Consider the following 20,054-nt stretch of genomic DNA (forward strand, 5'->3'; position numbering starts at 1 on the left):
TGTATCTTGTCAGGTCGATAATTTTTTAACCTTTTACTCATTTTTAACCACCTGTCGAAGGTTTGCGTGGGAATCTGTATCGCCGCCGCCACAAAAACTACAACTCCCAGAAGACTCCGCGGCGGAGCACCCCGCCTTGATGTCGCGTGCCCCGCCCTCCTCGCTTTCTATTGGGTGGCAGCCCACTCTCCTCGCTTATGATTGGCTGCGGCGTGCTAGCACGTGTGTCTGCGCCGTGTTTGAGGGGGTGCAAGATGGCGGCGGGCGACGCGGTTGGGAGGTACCGCAGTACTGTGGGCAGGAGTAAGGACCCCTCGGGGCTGCTCATCTCGGTTATCAGGTAGGGGTGGCCTCGCTCTGCATCCTCCGGGCCTCTGAGGGTGCCCCAGGGCCGGGTGCGGGCTCTGCTGCGCTGGGGAGGCCTGCCCGGCTCGGGCTTCCGGGATGTGGGGTCTGTCCTGGGCATGGGGTGAACCCAGGCTTGGTCCCTGCTGGCCCTGGAGTGCTTGGGAGGCTGCAGGGCTGGAGGAAGCCTTGTCCTGAGGGCTGTCCCGCTGTCCTGCCGCCCTGCCCGGCGCTCTTCCTCCTGTTTTGTTTCATGCTGGGGTCAGAGGGATCTGGACAGGCTGATGGAGGGGCTGAGACCAGCGGGGTGAGGTTCAGCCAGGCCAAGTGCCTGGTGCTGTGTTTTGGCCACAGGAACCCCCGGCACTGCTCCAGCCTGGGGCAGAGGGGCTGGGGGTTTGTGCAGCAGGACAGGACCTGGGGGTGCTGCCTGACAGTGGCTGAACACGAGCCCAGGTGGGTAAGAAGGACAATGGTACTTGGTCTGTGTCAGAGTTTGTGTGACCACAGGAGCGGGGAAGTTATTTTCACCTGTTCTGGGCATTGGTGAGGTCCCACCTCGGGTGCTGCGTCCTCTTCTGGGCTCCTTGACTCAGAGGATATTGAGGGGCTGGAGAGCGTCCAGGGGATGGAGCTGGGAAGGGTCTGGAGCCCCAGGAGGGGCTGAGGGAGCTGGGAAGGGTCTGGAGCCCCAGGAGGGGCTGAGGGAGCTGGGCAGGGGCTGAGCCTGGAGCAAAGGAGGCTCAGGGGGCCCTTGTGGCTCTGCACAAGTCCCTGCCAGGAGGGCACAGCCGGGGGGGTCGGGCTGTGCTCCAGGGAACAGGGACAGGAGCAGAGGGAAGGCCTCAGGGTGGATTTTAGGAGAAATTTCTACACAAGAACGGTCTTCAAACACTGTAGGGACTCTGTCACTCCAGGAGCAGTGGTGGACCCCCATCCCTTGGAGGTCTTGAAGAAATGCTGGACTTGACACTCAGTGCTCTGGTGAGGTTCTGTCACAGGTTGGACTCAATGGTCTTGGAGATCTTTTCCAAACTCACTGATGGTTTAATGCCATTCATGAAGGCCAGGGCACTGTCATGTTGTTGCTGTGGGGTCCATAAGTGACTTCCACCTTCAAACTGAGTAAAATTCATCTGGCCAGAAATCTGGAGGACCAGCAAGTCCAGTGGGGGGACTCCATCCTGTGTGGGACTGCCAGAGTGGGCAAAGTGCTGCTGCTTCCATGTCTGTCCTGTGGGCATTGAAAATAAAGTTGTGTCCAGTCCTGTTTAGCCACTGATTTTTGTCTGCCCACATTCCTGAACTTGGTTCTGCTGGAGGATGGTTCTGTGATAGACCTGGAAGTGAATTCACTGTTTCCCCCCCAGTACTTTCTGTAACTGCTTGTAAATCTTTTCTGTGCTGCTTAAACCCAGAGGATTGGCAGCTGATTGCCCACGCTGAAGCTTTTGGATGTTCTCACATGTTTTGAATCTTCTCACATGTTTTGGATGTTCTCACACAGTGGGTGTGGGCAGCTGCAGTCACACCAGCAGGATGCTGGCAGTTGTAATGAGCTCCCAAACTTTGGCTCCTACTCCAATGTCTTGGAGAGAAGCTGCATTCATTTTGTTGCTTTGGAGAAGTTATTGTTGCACTAGTTTTGTATCTAGGAAAAGTTATGATTTAAATATCCTCTGTAAATTATAATGTTTAGGACAAAATTCAATTATTTTTTCATCACTCTGGCCTTTGAAATCTTGCAGAACTTGAAGGAGATGTTGTTTCTATTAAAAAAAAAAAAACCAGCTGGTGCCACTGTCTGTGGAAGAATAATAAACATGCACTGGTTGTGCAGCATTTCCTGTTGTAATCATCTTTTTCCCTGTTTCCTGTAATTTCCAGGAGTATTTTAAGGTCTTCTTTTTGTACCTGTATTTTAATAAATCCAGGCTTATTAAATTTATTAAAAACCAGAAGAGTGAGCTCACAGTGCGCTGTTCTCCAAATAAAAGAAATGTTTGTCTTACAATCTTTGGCTTCCAGGCACTGATACCTTGGCTAGTTTAGGACCAGTTTTTAGACACAACATTGAGTTATTGACTTGATGAAATTAAAGTTATTCAGTAGAACAGCCTGATAACTAAACTTCCAGAATTTAATTAGAACTTGGTTTGGATGTAGAGATTCTCTGCAGAGCTTGACATGGCAGGTTGAGCCAGACCATGAAAACCTGAGGGTAGAACTGATTGCAGAGGAAGGAAAAAGTGTTGTGGTAATAATATTGATGTTTCTTAGGCTTAACCAAATGCAGAAAGCAAATGGTGTGAAAAGGAATTTAAATCACTTTTCTCCAGACGTTGTTTTTGTGTAGGAGCTCAGGTGAGGATGCACTTGCCAAGCAACAGGTGAATTTTTTAGTGGTTTGCATGGTCATAAAATACCACTGCAGACAAATCTAAGCCTGTGTGGCTTAAATGTAATTTTACTCAGCTTCAGAAAAATATTACAAATCTTAACAGCGAGCTGTTGGTTTGAAATGTGGCTGAGTTTCCTTTTGTTGATGGCTTTATTTCCAAAACATTTATGCATAATAGAGGCTTCTGCCAATCCTTGTGGTTTTACTCTTGCATGTCCCTGTTTATGTAGGCTGTTTATTTCTCCCTTGTTGCTGTGTGAAAGGTCCATAAAGGGAGCAGTGGATGAAAAACAGCAAAACTTTGACTGCGTTTTTCTGCTGTAAACAAACAAAACCAGAGGAGCTTCTTTAAGTATTGATGTTTTACTTGGTTATAGCAAAGACAGGGATGTTTTCCAAAAAATAAACATTGTTTAGGTCTGCAAAATCTCTTCATATTGTCTGTGAAACGCTTTGAAGGGTGAAGCTGAAAGGCTTTCTGTAAACAGAAATTATTCTGTTAATGAAGGGATAATTTCTGATATTTACTTGAGCTCAGCAGCTCTTACTCACAAGAGACTGAATAATTCCCTTTTCTGTGATCCCAGATTTAGGGATTCTTGCAGTTCTGTGACTGGACTTGCCAGGAGGAAGTGTCTCACTTCCAAGGAGAATGTTTGGGGTGAGATCCATGACCAAGTTTACCTTGCATAGCAGCACTAAAATCCAGTCAGAAATGGAATTGTATGGGCTCTGGTTTGGGAATTTTAAGTTATCCCTGCTTTCTGTGGTGCTGCTTTCAGCAGCTCTGAATACAGAAAGCTCTGAGATGAAGGAAAACCCAACAGGGAAGAGAGTCCCACCTGTGATCCCTTTCTGTCCCTGTGAAGTGTCACTTTTTCCTGTTGTGTCAGGGAACACATTTGCTCTTTGTGAGTTGTTTCCTGTAGGAGGATTCCTGCACTCATGGAATTCACCTTGGTTTTCTGGTTGTTGCCAAGAACAGAGACTAAAGGCAGCCTCAAGGATGGAGTAATTTGGAGCTGTCAGGAGTGTGCAGCTGTCCCAGGACAGGACTGATCAATGCCATAATAAAAGCCAGAAGCTCCCAGGGAATTCCCAGATTTAGGAAGGTGTAGTTCCACCCCCAGCAGTGCTGGGGTCACACTGAGTTCTTGGCCAGTTCCCCTCTTTGTTTCTCCCAAAAGAGAAATAAAGGGATTGTCCACAACAATAAATCTTTAGGAAATAAAGAATGTCTGGGAAGCTTGATGAGTGTTTGCAAAGTCTGCCCTTAAATTCCCACTTTGGCTGCAGCTCCAGGGACCTTTCCTTCTTTTCCCTGTGCCTTCACAGCTGGCAGTAGCTTTAATTTGGAAGTAGCTTCAATTTGTTCTTGTCCTCAGAGTGCTGAGAAGAAATGAGCATTATTTGCTACAAGTAAACAGTTTCTGGGATTGTGACTTCCAGAGTGGATATTGGATATCAGGGCTTTACAGCTTCTATCCCTGTGCTGCTGCACTCTGCTCATTCCTCAGCACACCCACCTCCAAAACCTGCTCATTCCTTCGTGGAGGAGAAAAATCCTCAATTTCCTTCAATAAAAGCTACTTTGTAAGGTCAAGATGCTGGCACAGAGATTCCCTGCTGATGCCAGGGGCTTTGGCAATGGCTTTTTAAAAACAATGCAGATAATGGAGCAAATTTGGGTCTCCTGCTGGAGGACAACTCAGGCAATATTTTCTTTTATCACTCAGAGGACTAACATGTGTTTGTATATTGATTTTTCTTAACCTTTTGTTTTGTTGGTAGCTGGTTGAAGCAGCTTTTGTATTCTGAAACAAGCAACCTGGCATTTAGCAAATGCTTTTTTTTTTTTTAAGACAGAGAGATCTTGTCAGATTTTTAATTGGTGAATGTGTCTGCTTTTTATTTATTGTTGAGTGGTTTTCTTCCCAATTAAAGGTTGCTATTTTTTAAAACTGGCCTTTAACAGCTTCTTTAATTGGGGGAAAACAAACTTTACAGTGACTCCATAAGACCTCAGTGAAATTTTTGTGCTGAGCTTTCACAGAAGCAGATGCACCCAACAGATCTCTGCAGAGGTTGAGATTGCAGGCAAAAAACCTTGACCATGCTTTATTTTTCACAAGTGGGATTCTTTTTCTTTAGTGCTTGTGGCCATTATTTTTATTATAAGTGAACTTGCTGAATGGATTTTTGCTAATGACCTGGCATTTGGTCTTTTCTATGTCTAAAACAGTAGAGCTGAGTTGCCAGTTTGTGATGGAGAGTGAGGAATAGGGATGTGGAGCTGTTGCATTTGAGAAATAGCTGCTACAAGGAATAAACTCGAGTTATTCTGATCTGTAATGGTCTCTTAAAACCACTTTTATTGCAAATGGTGTTTTCCAATGTTATAAAGGTAGCAGTTCTTGTATGAGAAAAATACTTCAGAAATTCCCTGAAAATAAATTGTATATGGCAGAGTGTGGTTGTAAACTATAAATTTCCTTGAAATGATCTCCAGGCACTTGTGTAAAATGTTTAGGTATTTTGCAAGTGTTGGGCTGTAGATTGATACAGACCCTTGGTTGCATTTAAAAATGAGTAAATGTGAATACACAACCACATAGAAAAGGACAAGAGGTGTGACTGTGGCAAGTTAAAAGCTCCAAGTACTTTATTTTTCAGCTCTTATTTTAGCTTTAGCCAGTGCAGAGCTGCAGTTGAACCCACCCTGGCAAAAGCAGGAAGTGGAAATACTGGGTTTTGTTAGGAAATGATTGTGCTTTTAACTCTTTCAGAGGTGTTGCCTTCAACAGCTCTTGGTTGTGGTGCAGGTTTGAAACCTTCAGGTGGATGATGAAATTCCCCCAGCCTCCTGCTGCAGGTGTGATCCCAAGGATGGGTTCATGGTGCAGCGTGGGGAGTGGCTCCTGTGGTGGTTTGACAGGAAATGTGTTTTTTGGGATGCTGTGTTTTTGGCCAATGGATATTCAGACTTTAATATTGGCATTTAACCTGGCCATTGGGACATGGACACGCCTCTGAGAACACGGGGTTAAAAGCAGAGCTCTCCCCTGGGAGGGCCCTCTTGGGTTTCCGGCAGGAAAGAGTTCGGGTCTCTCCCCCGGCCCAGCTGCTGGGTGGGCAGGGGGAGGGGAAAAGCCATGTGGCCGAGAGAGCATCCTTAAAAGACAACCCTAGAAGCAGTTCTGGTCCGTGTTCAGTGGTGAGAGCACTGGACATGAAAAGGAAGAAGTCACGACGGCAGATGTACTCCGGGCGGTGCCACAAGTGACACAGGAACACATGAGGCTTCGATTGTGTTTCCAGGGGAAGCCCATGGCACAAGAAGGACTCCTCTCCTCTTGATGAACTGAGGATTGATTGTTTGAAGGGTGGTGCTGGACCGAGAGTTGGTGATCTGAGAAACAAATGTATTGTGTGGAAATTTGGTGGGGGGAGGAGGAAATGCATTTGTGAGGTTCTCATTTTCCCTGTGTGTGTGTTCCTTTTTATCTGTAGTTGTAGAGTAGTTAATAAAGTTCTGGTTCTTTTTTCCCTAAGTAGGAGCCTGCTTTGCTTATTCCTGGTCACATCTCACAGCAGAAACCAGGGAGAAGGTATCTTCATGGGGGCACTGGCATTGTGCCAGTGTTAAACCATGACAGCTCCCAAAATACTCTTTATGCTTCAGTTATCCAGGGGACAGGTCTGAGCAGCACTGTCCAGCCTCTGCTCTTGCAGATCTGGAAATGATGATCCTCAGGGCTTTGCCTTTCTCCTGGGAATGTGGTAATACACGGAATGGCTGATTTAATTTTTGGATCTAAAATTAATTGCCAAAAGAAGAGCTGGTCCCTGTGGCTTCCTGTCCTGGACAGGGTCTCACCCAGTGGAGTGGCAGCTGAGTCCCTCTGTTTGTGCCTGGAGGTGTAAGTGGCATCTCCTGGGGCTGTCTGCAGCCTCCATCCCTGTTCCTACCTGGGAAATATGCAGCTGCTTGGTGTTCCTGGGCTTTTCCTGTGTGGGGGATTGAAACTCTTCCTGTGCTGCTGTTGGAGCCATCTGAAGGAGGGGAATTCTGTTAAAGCCACTGCAGTCCAGTCTTTGTTTCAGAAACCAGCTGATCACTCACTCCCCTGGCATTGTTTGCATTGGGGTGAGGAAATTTGATTAAAGGTTGATTAATTTAGCAAAATAAAGAATTCCCTGCTAGTGTTTATTTAGATGGCTGGAGGCTGCTCAGCCTTTTTGCTGCATTTCTCCTGTACCCATCTGCAAGTCCTCAATGATAAAAAGATCACCAGCTTCTGTTGAAAATGCTCTAACCAACTGTGTAAACAGCATGAAAGATTAATGGAATGTAAGTAGAGGAGGAAAATGTTTTAAAATGCTCTGTTTGCTCTGGGTGCTTAACAGGATTGTGAACAGACTTGGTGCTGCTGTTCTTGTAGTGAGTTATTTCTTTGCTCAAGGGAGAGGGAGTTCCCTGCAGGCTGTACCTTTGTTCCCCTTGGTGAGGGTGGAAGGTGCTGGCCTCAGGATTTCACTTCTTTTTAAATTTATTATTTATAATTGTTCAATCAGTTTTTAGAATACATTCCCCATGCCCATTGACTTGGACTCCACAGCTTTTGATTACCTGCTTTCCAGCACCTCATGGTCTCTGAGAAGAAATATCTTTCCTGAATGCCTTAATTCATTTCCACAAATCCAGAATTTCACAGGAACAATCCATTAACCTATGAAAATAATGAGAAAACATTCAATATGTTGCTGCCAAGTTAAATTGTTAAATACCTTTTGGAGTCTTATTTTTTTTCCTTCTGTCTGGCTTTGTTTTATAAGGACCCAACTTTTACATTGGTTTCCATGAGCCTCTGGAGAGGTTTCAAAACATGAATTATCAGATTATACACTTTGAGGTTAAATAGTGCTGGAAGCTGTAGATCACCCCATTTGGGACTTGTCTTTAAGACAACAGTTTTCAATTATAAAATTGAAATAAGTCCATTTAGTTTAATGAACCTGTGGAAATTTGTAGCTCAGTGGAGACACAGTGGGTTGAAGTAGAGTTGTTCTTGTCCCAGGGAGCTTTCTAAAACAATTTCGATGTGATCTCTTGAAATGGAGCTGCTTGTGATGTCTTGTGGGGTGTAAGGGCAGTCAGGAGGAAGAATTTGTGCTGAACTGCTCTGGACAGGCTCTTTTTTTACACCCGTAAAAAGAAGGTTGGAAGCAGGGGGAAGTTTGAATAAACCCCTGAATTTCAGAAAGGAGCAGATTTTATTATTTCCTCACTTATGCATTTTATTCTGATTAACACAGGGACTTAAATAGTGACAAGGTAAACATGTTCAAAATGTTTCTTTGATCTCAGGTGTTGCTTGACATTTTCACGGCAAGGCCCAGTCCTTGAAATGCTCAGTGTCAAAGCCACTGCGTGATGTTGTGTTTCCAGCTTTGAGGGGGAAGGCAGTAACAAATGAGTGCATTTGTCACGGGTTATTGCTTGCAGAGCACTTAAACGCATCTTCCACACCTCTGGGAAGTTAACACTCAATCCTCCCAACAACTTGCACTTCAGACTCCCTCACTGCAGCAATTCCTGGGATCATTTTCAGCTTGACAGTGCCTGTGGAGCTCTGGCCCACGGCAGCGTGTGCTGGGCAGTGAATGTGGGAGATGATGCCTCTCATCTTGGGTACCTCGTTCCCCCTCACACGCTGACCTCTCCTCTCATCTTGGGTGCCTTGTTCTCCCTCACACGCTGACCTCTCCTCTCATCTTGGGTACCTTGTTCCTCCCCTCACACGCTGACCTCTCCTCTCATCTTGGGTACCTCGTTCCCCCTCACACGCTGACCTCTCCTCTCTTCTTGGGTGCCTTGTTCCTCCCCTCACACACTGACCTCTCCTCTCATCTCAGGTGCCTTGTTCTCCCTCACACGCTGACCTCTCCTCTCTTCTTGGGTGCCTTGTTCCTCCCCTCACACACTGACCTCCCTTGTTGGGTACCTTGTTCCTCACACACTGACCTCTCCTCCCTTCTTGGGTACTTTGTTCCTCACACACTGACCTCTCCTCCCTTCTTGGGTACCTTGTTCCTTACACGCTGACCTTTCCTTCCCTTCTCGGGTATTTTGTTTTCCCCCTCACACGCTGACCTCTCCTCCATTCTCAAATACCTTGTTCCCCTTGCACGCTGACCTCTCCTCCCTTCTCAGTGTTTTGTTCCCCTCCTCACACGCTGACCTCTCCTTCTTTCTGGGGTACCTTGTCTCCTCCCTTCTCAGCTACCTTGTTCCCCCCATACTCGCTGATCTCTCCTCCCTTCTTGGGTATTTTGTTGCTCACACACTGACCTTCCTTCTCAGTTACCTTGTTCCTCCCCTTACAGGCTGACCTCTCCTCTCATCTCAGGTACCTTGTTCCTCCCCTCACACACTGACCTCTCCTCTCATCTCAGGTACCTTGTTCCCCCCTCCCACGCTGACCTCCATCCTCGGGTATTTTGTTCCTCACACACTGACCTCTCCTTCCTTCTCAGGTATTTATTCCTCACAGGCTGACCTCTCCTCCCTTCTCGGTTATTTTGTTCCCCTCCCTCACAGGCTGACCTCTCCTCCTTTCTCAGGTACCTTGTTCCTCCCCTCACATCCTGACCTCTCCTCTCTCCTCAGGTGTTTTGTTCCCCCCCTCACAGGCTGACTTCTCCTTCCTTCTCAGGTGTTTTATTCCTCTCCCTGACACGCTGGCCTCTCCTCCCTTCTCGGGTACCTTGTTCCTCCCCTCACACCTTCTCGGCTGTTTTGTTCCCCCCCTCACACGCTGACCTCTCTTCCCTTCTCAGGTACCTTGTTCCCCTCACATGCTGACCTCTCCTCTCATTTTGGGTATTTTGTTCCCCCCTCGCACGCTGACCTCTCCTTCCTTCTCAGGTACCTTGTTCCCCTCACACACTGACCTCTCCTCCCTTCTCGGGTACCTTGTTCCCCTCACACACTGACTTCTCCTCCTTTTTCGGGTACCTTGTTCCTGCCGCCCCTCACACGCTGACCTCTCTTCCCTTCTCATGTACCTTATTCCCCTCACATGCTGACCTCTCCTCCCTTTTCAGGTACCTTGTTCCCCCCTAACACGCTGACCTCTCCTCCCTTTTCGGGTACCTTGTTCCCCCCTCACACGCTGACCTCTCCTGCCTTTTCGGGTACCTTGTTCCCCCCTCACACACTGACCTCTCCTCTCATCTCGGGTATTTTGTTCCCCCCCTCACATGCTGACCTCTCCTCCCTTCCCCGGCGCCGTTCCCGGCTCTCGGCGTTCCCGCCTGGCGGAACCCTCGGGCTCTGTGCTGCTCTCTCCCGTGGCTGTGCTCGGCCTCGGCTGTCGGAGCACCACAAATGCTCCAGCGATCACAAGGGCTCGAACCCAAATGAAAAAACAAATGCTGGAATTGCTGTGTGGCCATGGCCGTGAGCAATGGGAGTAACTGCATTCTGTTAGGTTTCTTTTTACTCTGCTTTTTTTTTCCTCCTACTTTTTAATACTGAAGTTTCCTTGGCACATTGCAGCTGTTTCCCGCAGAGAGGAGACTGAGCTTTCTAGACATCCACAATGCTCTGCTGAAATTATTATTTGTTGCTTCTAGCAACTGCTTCCTTTGTTTAACTCCACAAATCCTTTGTTGTTCTCAATTGTCTTTTGGCTAAGGCTGTACTTTTCTGTACCTTGTTGTACTCTGGTTTGTATTTCAGGTCTTTGGTGTGGTGTAACATGGAGAATAACAAGACAAAATAATCCCCTTAATTTTGTTTCCTGAGGGGTGATTTTGATAGTTTTAATGCTGTACTGTATATTCTATTATAAGGACTGGTGTGTGTATGATATTTATGTTATACATATAACATGAATCCCCCTGTGCTGGGCACTGCTGAGGTCCCATCTCAAATCCTGAGGGCAATTTTGAGCCCTTTGTGATAAGAAGGGCATTGAGGGGCTGGAGCAGATCCAGAATGGAGCTGGGAAGGGTCTGGAGAACCACGAGGGGCTGAGGGAGCTGGGCAGGGTCTGGAGAACCAGGAGGGGCTGAGGGAGCTGGGAAGGGTCTGGAGAGCCAGGAGGGGCTGTGAGGGAGCTGGGAAGGGTCTGGAGAACCAGGAGGGGCTGAGGGAGCTGGGAAGGGTCTGGAGAACCAGGAGGGGCTGAGGGAGCTGGGCAGGGGCTGAGCCTGGAGCAAAGGAGGCTCAGGGGGCCCTTGTGGCTCTGCACAAGTCCCTGCCAGGAGGGCACAGCCGGGAACAGGGACAGGAGCAGAGGGAACGGCCTCAGGCTGGGCCAGGGCAGGTTTAGATTTTGATAACAGGAACAATTCCTTCTGTGAAGGACTGTCCAGGAGGACATTAAATCCCTCCAGGAATTAATTAAATAACCCTGTGGATGTGGCATTTGGGGATGTGGGTCAATGGTGGCCTTGGCAGTGCTGGAGAAACAGTTTGACTTGATGAATTTATGGATCTTTTCCAGCCTTAATGTGATAAATTGTGAAACATATTCAGCAGAGTTTTACAATACTTTTGTGTGGTACCTCCCCAGCATTCATTTCCTGCAGATTTCTGAGTGAGCAGTAAAAGAATTATCCTTTAACTCTCACCCAAACCATAAAACAGTGAAAATCTCACCCAATTTCTTTGGGAGGAACGGATCTTGTGTATCCCAGAAATTCTGGATTTTGCCCAGGGCTGCTGATGTTGAACAGATTTTTGGTGTTTTTGCTGGAGGAACAGGTCAGTACATCAGTGAGTCCTGCCTTGGCCACACATGAAAGCAGCTGGAGCTTTGAGCAGGACAAGCTTTCAGCCACGCTGCTTTGAGCAGTTGGTACCACAAACTGTGTGTTTGGAGCTTCAAAGGTGTTTGAAAGTGAGGAACTGGGAGCCTCAACAAGGTGTGTGATACAGCACAGAGCACCTGGAACAGGTGGTGGCAAGTTTACTGTGGATTCCTGTGAAAACTGGAGCTTTGTTTGATTCCCCCCCACTGATTCAGCACTCAGTTCAATTGCACTTCACTAAAATGTTCTTTTCCCTGATCAGATGAGAACTATTTAAATTTGATCCCCTTGCCTTTTCTTTTTTTTTGGTGGTGTTTCCCACTGTCTTTAATGAGTATTTTCATTTCAATGAGCGAGTGTGAGTGAAGAAAAGTGAATTGCACGCTCAAAGAAACCTGATCCAGAAGGAAAAGAGGATTATTCCTGGAGTTCCAAGCTGCACCTGTGCATCCTGTAATACTCTTTTCTGCCTTTAACCACAAATATTTACATAAGTCTGCTCAGATGTTGGGGAGCAGAAGAAAAAAGGCTTTTATAGGGACACAAAGACACTGAACACCCACAGTTGTGGACAAAACCAGCAGGGTCTTCTACCCTCTTTTCCTGTAAGAATTATCTGGTCCTAACTGAGCATTAATTTCCTAAACCTTGTATTTGCATTATCTGTTCCTTCAATTTTGCTTCATAAAAAAGAATCTGCAGAAGCATAATGCCCACATACTGTTACTGCAATGTTCTTCCTGTGAAACAAATTTTCTAGTCAGGAAATGGATAATTAAGCCTCAGTTTGCCATCCATAGCTTAGCAGTAATCACACTTAACAGGGCTGGCCCTAGGGCAGGTAAAATAGGCAGGCAGTTATCCACCCAGCCTGGCTGGAGGCATCAGGAAAAGCAAATTTACAGAAATGAAACGTTTATTATTCATTAATGTTAACAGTTTTCTCTTAAAAATTGACATAATCTAATTTTCTTGGTGTTTTATTGGGCAGGTAGGAAGCTGACAGCGGGCTGGCAAAAGGAATTGCTCATCTGCACTAGAAAACAGAGAAAAAATATAATATAAACTGTGTGGGGGAAAATGAGTCCTCAGTGTAAAGAGACATTCTTGCTGAATCTCAAATCTGATTGCTGTTCAAAGTGTAATTGTGAAGCTGATGCCTGTAAATGGATCATCTTAAAGGTTGTAGCTGAATTTTTTGCCACGGTGCAAAATAAAAGGGGGTGGGGGGCAGCAAATGCAGGATTTGGTGGCAAAAATACTCCTGTGAAGGGAATGAAGTGACAGGGGATGAGATGCAGTAGGGGGGGTGTGGATGGCACTGCAAATTCAGGTTCACAACACTGGGTTGTGCATGCTCCAAAGGTATTCAGCACCTTCCAAACCTAAATGGAGATGGATTGTGGGCATTTGGAGCTTGAAAATTCATGGGTTTGTCTCTACCTGAGCTATTTTTGTTGTTGACCCTTGTAGAATAAAAGAGAGGGGAAAATGGGACAAAGGAGAATGGCTCTAAGGTGGAGGAGGTTGGATTTAGATGAGGTTTAAAGAAGAAATTCTTGGCTGGGAGGGTGGGGAGGGGATGGGCTGGAATTGCCAGAGCAGCTGGGGCTGCCCCTGCATCCCTGCAATGTCCAAGGCCAGGCTGGACACTGGGGCTGGAGCAGCCTGGGACACTGGGAGGTGTCCCTGCCATGGATGGGGTGGCACTGGAGGGGCTGTAAGGTCCCTTCCCACGGCAATAGAGCTGCTTCAGTCTGAGGTACATCCACAGGGTGCTGTGTGCTAAAACTGAATCTCCCCCATCAAACAGGAGATAGGCTTGCAAACAGAGGTGGAGGAGAATCCAGATTTGTTTAGGAACCTGTTTTTTTCCACATTTGCTGTGGACATCTCTGTGAACAAAACACTCCATCCTCTGGAAGCTTTGTAGTTTGGCAGCACCAGCTGAGCTCTCTGGGCCTGTGACTGCCTGTGGGACCTGCCATGGTGCCAGGAAAAGCATTGCACAGAATGCACAGAATGACCAGGTTGGGAGAGACCTTCAAGGCCATGGAGTCCAGCCCAGCCCCTGGCACCCAGTGCCACATCCAGGCTTGTCAAACACACCCAGGGATGGGGACTGCACCAGCTCCCTGGGCAGCCATTGCAGAACTTGATCCCCCTTGCTGGAAAAGCTTTTTCCTGTAGGGGGATACAGCATGGGTAAATGGAGGTGGTATAGAATGTATTCTTAGCCCCTAAAGAGTTGCAGCTGAACCAATTACTAAAGATTAGGAGCAGGCCTAATGTTAACAGGCCACACTTGTAGCCAATAAGAACAGTGTTATAAAAGAGTGGATTGGTGGGAACTGGAGTCAGTTGGCTGCTGTGAGGATGAGGAAGAGTCAGTGCCTAGAGGAGCTGCCTACAAGAACCATCAAGGAGGTACAAAACTCTGGCAATATGGAACCCTTCCAATGTAAAGACAACAGAGCTCTTGCACTATAATGACAACATTTTCCTGCTCTCCAGCCTGAGTTTCCCTTGGCACAGCTCGAGGCTGTGTGCTCTGGTTGTGTCAGTGCTGCTGGAGAAAGAGCCCAAGGGCAGCTGAGCACAGGCACCTTCCAGGAGCTGCAGAGAGCGATGGGGGCAGCCCTGAGTCTCCTTTGCTGCAGGCTGAGCACCCCCAGCTGCCTCAGGGGCTCCTCTCAGGCTTTGTGTTCCCAGCCCCTCTCCAGCCTCGCTGCCCCTCTGGCCCCGCTCAGTGTCCCCAGGCCCTTCCCAGGCTGAGGGGCCAGAGCTGGGCACAGCCCTGGAGCTGAGCCCTCCCAGTGCCCAGGGCAGGGCACAGTGACCTCCCTGCTGTGCTGCCCTCACTGCTGACACTGCCAGGGCACAGTGACCTCCCTGCTGTGCTGCCCTCATCCCTGGCACTGCCAGGGCACAGTGACCTCCCTGCTGTGCTGCCCTCATCCCTGACACTGCCAGGGCACAGTGACCTCCCTGCTGTGCTGCCCTCACTCCTGACACTGCCAGGGCACAGTGACCTCCCTGCTGTGCTGCCCCTCACTGCTGACACTGCCAGGGCACAGTGACCTCCCTGCTGTGCTGCCCCTCACTGCTGACACTGCCAGGTGCCATTGGCTCCTTGGCCACCAGGGCACACCAGGGCTCCTGTCCTGCTGCCCACCAGGTCCCTCTGTGCCTGGCACTGCCCCAGCCACACCATCCCCAGCCTGTGGCACTGCAGGGGTTGTTGTGGCCAAAGTGCAGCACTGGGCACTTGGACTTACTAAACTTCATACAATTTCCTGTTTTCCCACTTTGTGCTGAGCTTCTTGGTCTGGGGACTGAGCAGACAAATCTGGTGTGCATTTCATCCACATCAAAGCTCTTTTTGTAGGAGTTTGGTGCAGATAAGCTGCCCACATTTGTGGGAGCAGGAGTGATACACAGAATAAAGATTAACCTGTGTGTGATGTGTGTTTTCTGGTGGGATTGACAATGTTAAATCTTGTTTTGAGGCTGGGATGCTTTTGAGGCTGGAAAATAGCATTTTTACAGAGGGAGGTGAGTGGTTTCGTAGTTCTGCAGCTGATCATGCCTCTAGCATTGCTGTGCTCCTGGATTTATCTGTTGTGCCACATGATGAGTGGTACAATGGTGTTTGTTTCCTTTTGCTGCTGACTAGCTCAGTAAACATCATGTTCTCTCAGCTCCCAACAATAATAGAAGTGTATTAGCTTGTGGAGAAATGATAACTTATTTTCTGTCCTTTTACAGCATCTGCCTGTTGTTCTCTTGTGTTGTTTGAATGCTGGAGAGGTTTCTTTTTCTTCCTTTCCTCCCCAAATTAATTCATCACAGTGTGGGAGTAATTTTGGACAGAAGATGAGACTAGATGGTAGTTGTTCATTGGGCACATGAACATCTGGGCCAGATCTATGGAAAGCATTGATTTGTAAAGGCACAAAGAGCTATCCAACACTGCCTGTAGTGTGAAATAATTTCCTGCAGAGTGTATGGAGTGTGCTGGTGTTAGATGTTGCTGGGACCAGATAAATTACATTGGTTTGTAGAGAAAAATTCTTTTATCCCTGTAGAATGCATGGCATTTTTGAAGCTCTTGTCTGAATTTCTGTGGTAAGTACACACCACAATTTTATACCTTATAAAAATGAGACATGGTGTGACTTCCTTCAAGAGACACAGAACAGCTGGGATTGAAAGGGCCCTCAAAGCCCATCCAGTTCAGTGGGCTGGGACACCTTCCAGGAGCTCCAAGCCCCAGTGTCCAGCCTGGCCTTGGACACTGCAGGGATGCAGGGGCAGCCCCAGCTGCTCTGGCAATCCCAGCCCAGCCAGGAATTCCTCATTGCCAAGATCCCATCCCTGGCTGCCCTCTGGCACTGGGAGCCATTCCCTGGGTGCTGTCCCTGCAGGCCTTGGCCCCAGTCCCTCTGCAGCTCTCCTGGAGCCCCTGGAATGTGCTGGAAGCTCTCCCTGGATCCTTCCCCTCTCCAGGTGAGCACCCCCAGCTCTCCCAGCCTGTCTTCTCAAAACCAAGCATTTTACTGACAGAACCATTTCATTTTGCTCCTCAGAGGAGAATTCTGAGGTCTGTGCAGGGGAAGTCTTTAATACCACAAGTGGGTTTTTCAACTGCTTCTGAGTACTTAGTTGAGCATTTATAATAAGTACATAAATCAGAAATCTTGCCTTTCTCTTCACTAAAAAGTGGATTACCCTCTAGCTTTTGATGGTTACAGTCTGTGGAGGTGCTTTAAGAGGACAGGTGAGAGTGAATTCAGACTTCTGGGTTGTGGCACTTTGTCCCTTCACCTGAGATGCTGAAGCAGGAAGATTCTTGGAGAGCTTGGAGTTCATTCAGGTTTTTAGAGAGGTGCAGCTTCATGGAGAAGTGGTATGGCTGGCAGTTATATATATATAAAAACAGTACTTTTTCCTGTGTATTTACCTTTGGAAATGAGCTATTCTTGGCTTTCATGTGAGCTGTTGGAGGAAGCACTTGAAGGCTTTGGGTGTTTGCACAATGTCAAGGCTTCAGGACTCCTGAAAAAATCTTTCCATCTCCTCCCTCTGCTCATTGGGTTGGATGCTGGAAATAGGAGATGAAAAATGCTTGTGACCTACAGATCAACTTCTACTAAAATGAATAGTCCCAAAGGACTTTTTTTATTAATCTAATTCCAGTGTAAATTCAGTGACCTCAGGGAAATAACAAGGTTCATTTATTTTCTCCTGAGGAAAGTGCTGTTCATCCCATGATAAAAACATTTCAGGATTGTGTCTGATCATCTCCTCTATCCTGTCTTCCATCTGTAGGAGTGACTCCAGTGAATGAAGCATTTTGCTTTTGTGTAATCTGTATTTTTAACTATGTAAAATCAGAAGTCTGTGAGTTTTGGCTCAATGAATTTCTCTTTCACCGTAGCATAAAAATGGCTCTCAGCAGACTCAGAGCCAGTTGGAATTATTGTAATCCTGGTGAGCTCTTGCTAATGAGACAGGCATCTGCAGCCATCCAGCTGCCAAGTACAAATTCCAGGTATCTTACAGAGGAGGAGGAGGAGGATTCTCATTTGGAAAAAATCAAAATTAAAAAAAAAAAACACAACAAACAAGTGAAGTGCTCAGGAATCCCTCCTGGAAACCCCCACTGAGTTCATCATCTGCTACTAGGGATCTAAACTGATTTTCCTTCTGTTTCTCCTGTGTGTGGAATATTTTTCAGGGAGTTCTGAAATGCTGATGTATATTTATCATTGTTTCATAATCCTGTCCTGTTTTGTGATTCCCCCTTCAAAGTTCTTCCTGCAAAGTTCCTTTCTCAAACAATTTGGATCCTTTCTGTTTGACAAACACTGTGTTGACTTTTCTTCTTCCTTGCAACACATTTTAATAGGACTAAAATAAGCAGAGATGCCCTTGGCTTACTTTTCTGCAGTGTTAGCAGGAGCATGGATAAGCTCAAGAATATTAAGTATTCCTTGCTTTTCTCTTCTTTTTTTTGTACAGAGCAAGAAAAAGAAATGGCTCCTGTACCATGAGACTTAGATGAGAAATTCAGGTGTACAGAGTTTCAAATTCCAAGTGATTAATCCAGACTCATTACCAGTGGAAATAACCAAATCTTAAACCCAAAACCTCACATTTCTAAAACTTACTGTGTTTTTCAGTAAAATGAAGGGGAAAAAAAAAATCTCTGTTACTTTTTTCCATTTGGGTCTTGGGTTTTGGTTTAAACTCTTACCCTGTCTGCGAGGAAATAATCTACAAATTAAGGTATTTAAGGTGTTTAAGGCAAATTCAAGCGAGTGGAGAGCTAAGAAAAAACCTGTTGGGGGAAATTTGTTGTTGTGTGGAAGTTTTTATCCTTTTTGGTGTAGGATGTGGTGCCTGGGAACATTATTTAGTGATGACCTTGACATTGCTGGGTTAATGGTTGGGCTCCATGATCTTAGAGGTCTTTTCCAACCTTAATAATTCTGTGGTGTTTTGAACCAGAACAGATTAAAGGACTGTAAATAAAGACAAGATTTTTGGTCAGAATGTGAGTGTGGTATTTTTAGTGGTGGTTGTTCCCACAGTATATTCCCAACCCAGGTAATTAAGTGTAGTGGTTTTGGTTTGTTAATTTGAGATTTCATTACTTTTTAGATTTCTTGGTTAATGTACTAATTAGTGTGTTGGGTTTGGTGTTGGTTAATTACTAATGTACTTATTTTTTGTTGTGAGATAGGATTAGAAGAAAGGTAAAGTAGGTTTAAAATTTTAAAAGTGTATAAAGATAAATTTATTAATAGTAACTAAAAGAAGGAGTAATAAGAATTAAAAGCAGGATCTTCCCAATAGAGCTGTTTATTCTGCATCCACCAGAGGCAGCTGGAAATCCTGGAGTGTGACAATTGACTGAGCCTGAAACTTTGGTTCATCTTGGTTTAGTTGCCCTTTCAAGGGTGAGAGGAGACCAGAGCTGTGCATGCTCATTTTTGATCTCAGTAGGAATCATCTGGTGGGATCTCCAATGTCTCTGATTTCCAGCTGTCCTGGCCTTGTCCTTCTGCCACTTTTGGGGTTTCTGAGATGGGAACTGCTGGGACCTCTCAGGCTTCCCAAGCAGCTCTGCTTTGCTGGGCAGATGTTTTCAGCAAAATGGATTTTTCCTATAGACAGGACAAGCTAAATTCAAATGCAAGGACAAAAAGACTGGGCAACACAATATAAATCTGCTTTAAAAATATGGCTGGGATTTGTTAGGAAGCCTGGGTTGGATGGGAATTTGCTGGAGCAGTGGAATCCTCATGGCATCCTCTGACATCAATGTGGTCTTAGCTTTGGAGAGAGATCTTCAGCTTTTGTAACCAACTGCTGGCACTGCAGATGGATTCTGTGGCAAATCCAGACTTGGGAAATTGAATTTGGTTTGATGAAAACTACCAACTTTCCTAGTCTGTGCTCTGGGTCTGTGCTGCTCCCTTGTCTGTCTCTGTGCAGGATCTCCTGTGCTCTGTGCTGCAGGTCACTGAGGATGGATGTTTTCATTAACTGCTGGGACAGGCAGCTCCAAACTCAAACAAAATGGCAATTCCTGAGCTGGATATTCCTTGTGTCCAGTGTAGCCACGCTGAAGAACATTGTTCCAGCAGAAATAAGCAGTTCTTGACAAAGAAAATGGATTTATCTGCAGGAGCTCTTAACAGAGGATGACTTTATGCCAGCCTTGCACGTGATTTTCATTTTAGTCTTGCAATGGTTTGGATTGGAAGGGACTTCAAGATGATCATGGGCAGGGAGCCTTTCACTAAAATTAATATTTTATGGGCCCTGAGCAACCTTGTCTAGTGTTCCTACTTCTCAGAGCCTTTTTAAAGAGCTTTGGCTAAAATGTAATTTAATTTTGTTTTGTGAAAAGCTGATTTAAGACAAAATTAAAAGACTTGGGAGTAGAATATTAATGTAGTAGCATGAGAAAGGATTCCTGTTTCTGTAGCTACCATGCAGCATGGAACATGAAATGCAGTGAGTTTTATGGTCTGGAAGAAGCTGCTTTGAGGGGACACTCATGGGGGGCTGCAGCTTCTTCAGGAGGGGCAGCTCTGATCTGTGCTCTCTGTGACAGGGACAGGTCCTGAGGGACTTCATTTCAATTATCTGCAGGTGCTTTAGAGGTACCTGGGGCTGTGTCAGGGGAGGCTGAGGTTGGATATCAGGAAAAGGTTCTTGGCTGCTCTTTCTGGGATTTTTATCCTCTCAAAGGGAGAAGGAGAAGATTGCATTGATTCTTGGATAGAAGATTGGAGTGACATCAGGCAGTTTTGAGTTATGTCCAGTTTCACAGAGTTTTCAGCAGTTTTGTTGCAATCTCCAATTTAATTGATCTCAATAAAAATAATCTTACTACATGATGTTAGAGGTTAAAATAATTGAGGGGGGGAAATAGGGTCATGGGGCCTTTTCTTGTTGTATTGCTACATGTTTG

At 46.4% G+C, this 20,054-nt stretch overlaps 1 protein-coding gene across 1 annotated transcript in view; it reads left to right on the forward strand.

Annotated features, from left to right (window-relative positions):
• Nucleotides 1-217: 217 nt before the first annotated feature.
• EXOC4 (exocyst complex component 4) overlaps nucleotides 218-20,054 on the forward strand; it is a 365,227-nt gene continuing 345,390 nt past the window's right edge. The window contains exon 1 of the mRNA XM_054632077.2: nucleotides 218-340. Within this exon, the coding sequence (XP_054488052.1) occupies nucleotides 255-340 (86 nt within the window). The 5' untranslated portion in view covers nucleotides 218-254. The remainder of the gene's footprint in view (nucleotides 341-20,054) is intronic.

Source organism: Agelaius phoeniceus, chromosome 5 (assembly GCF_051311805.1).
Source record: "Agelaius phoeniceus isolate bAgePho1 chromosome 5, bAgePho1.hap1, whole genome shotgun sequence".
In the NCBI taxonomy this organism is placed as follows: domain Eukaryota; kingdom Metazoa; phylum Chordata; class Aves; order Passeriformes; family Icteridae; genus Agelaius; species Agelaius phoeniceus.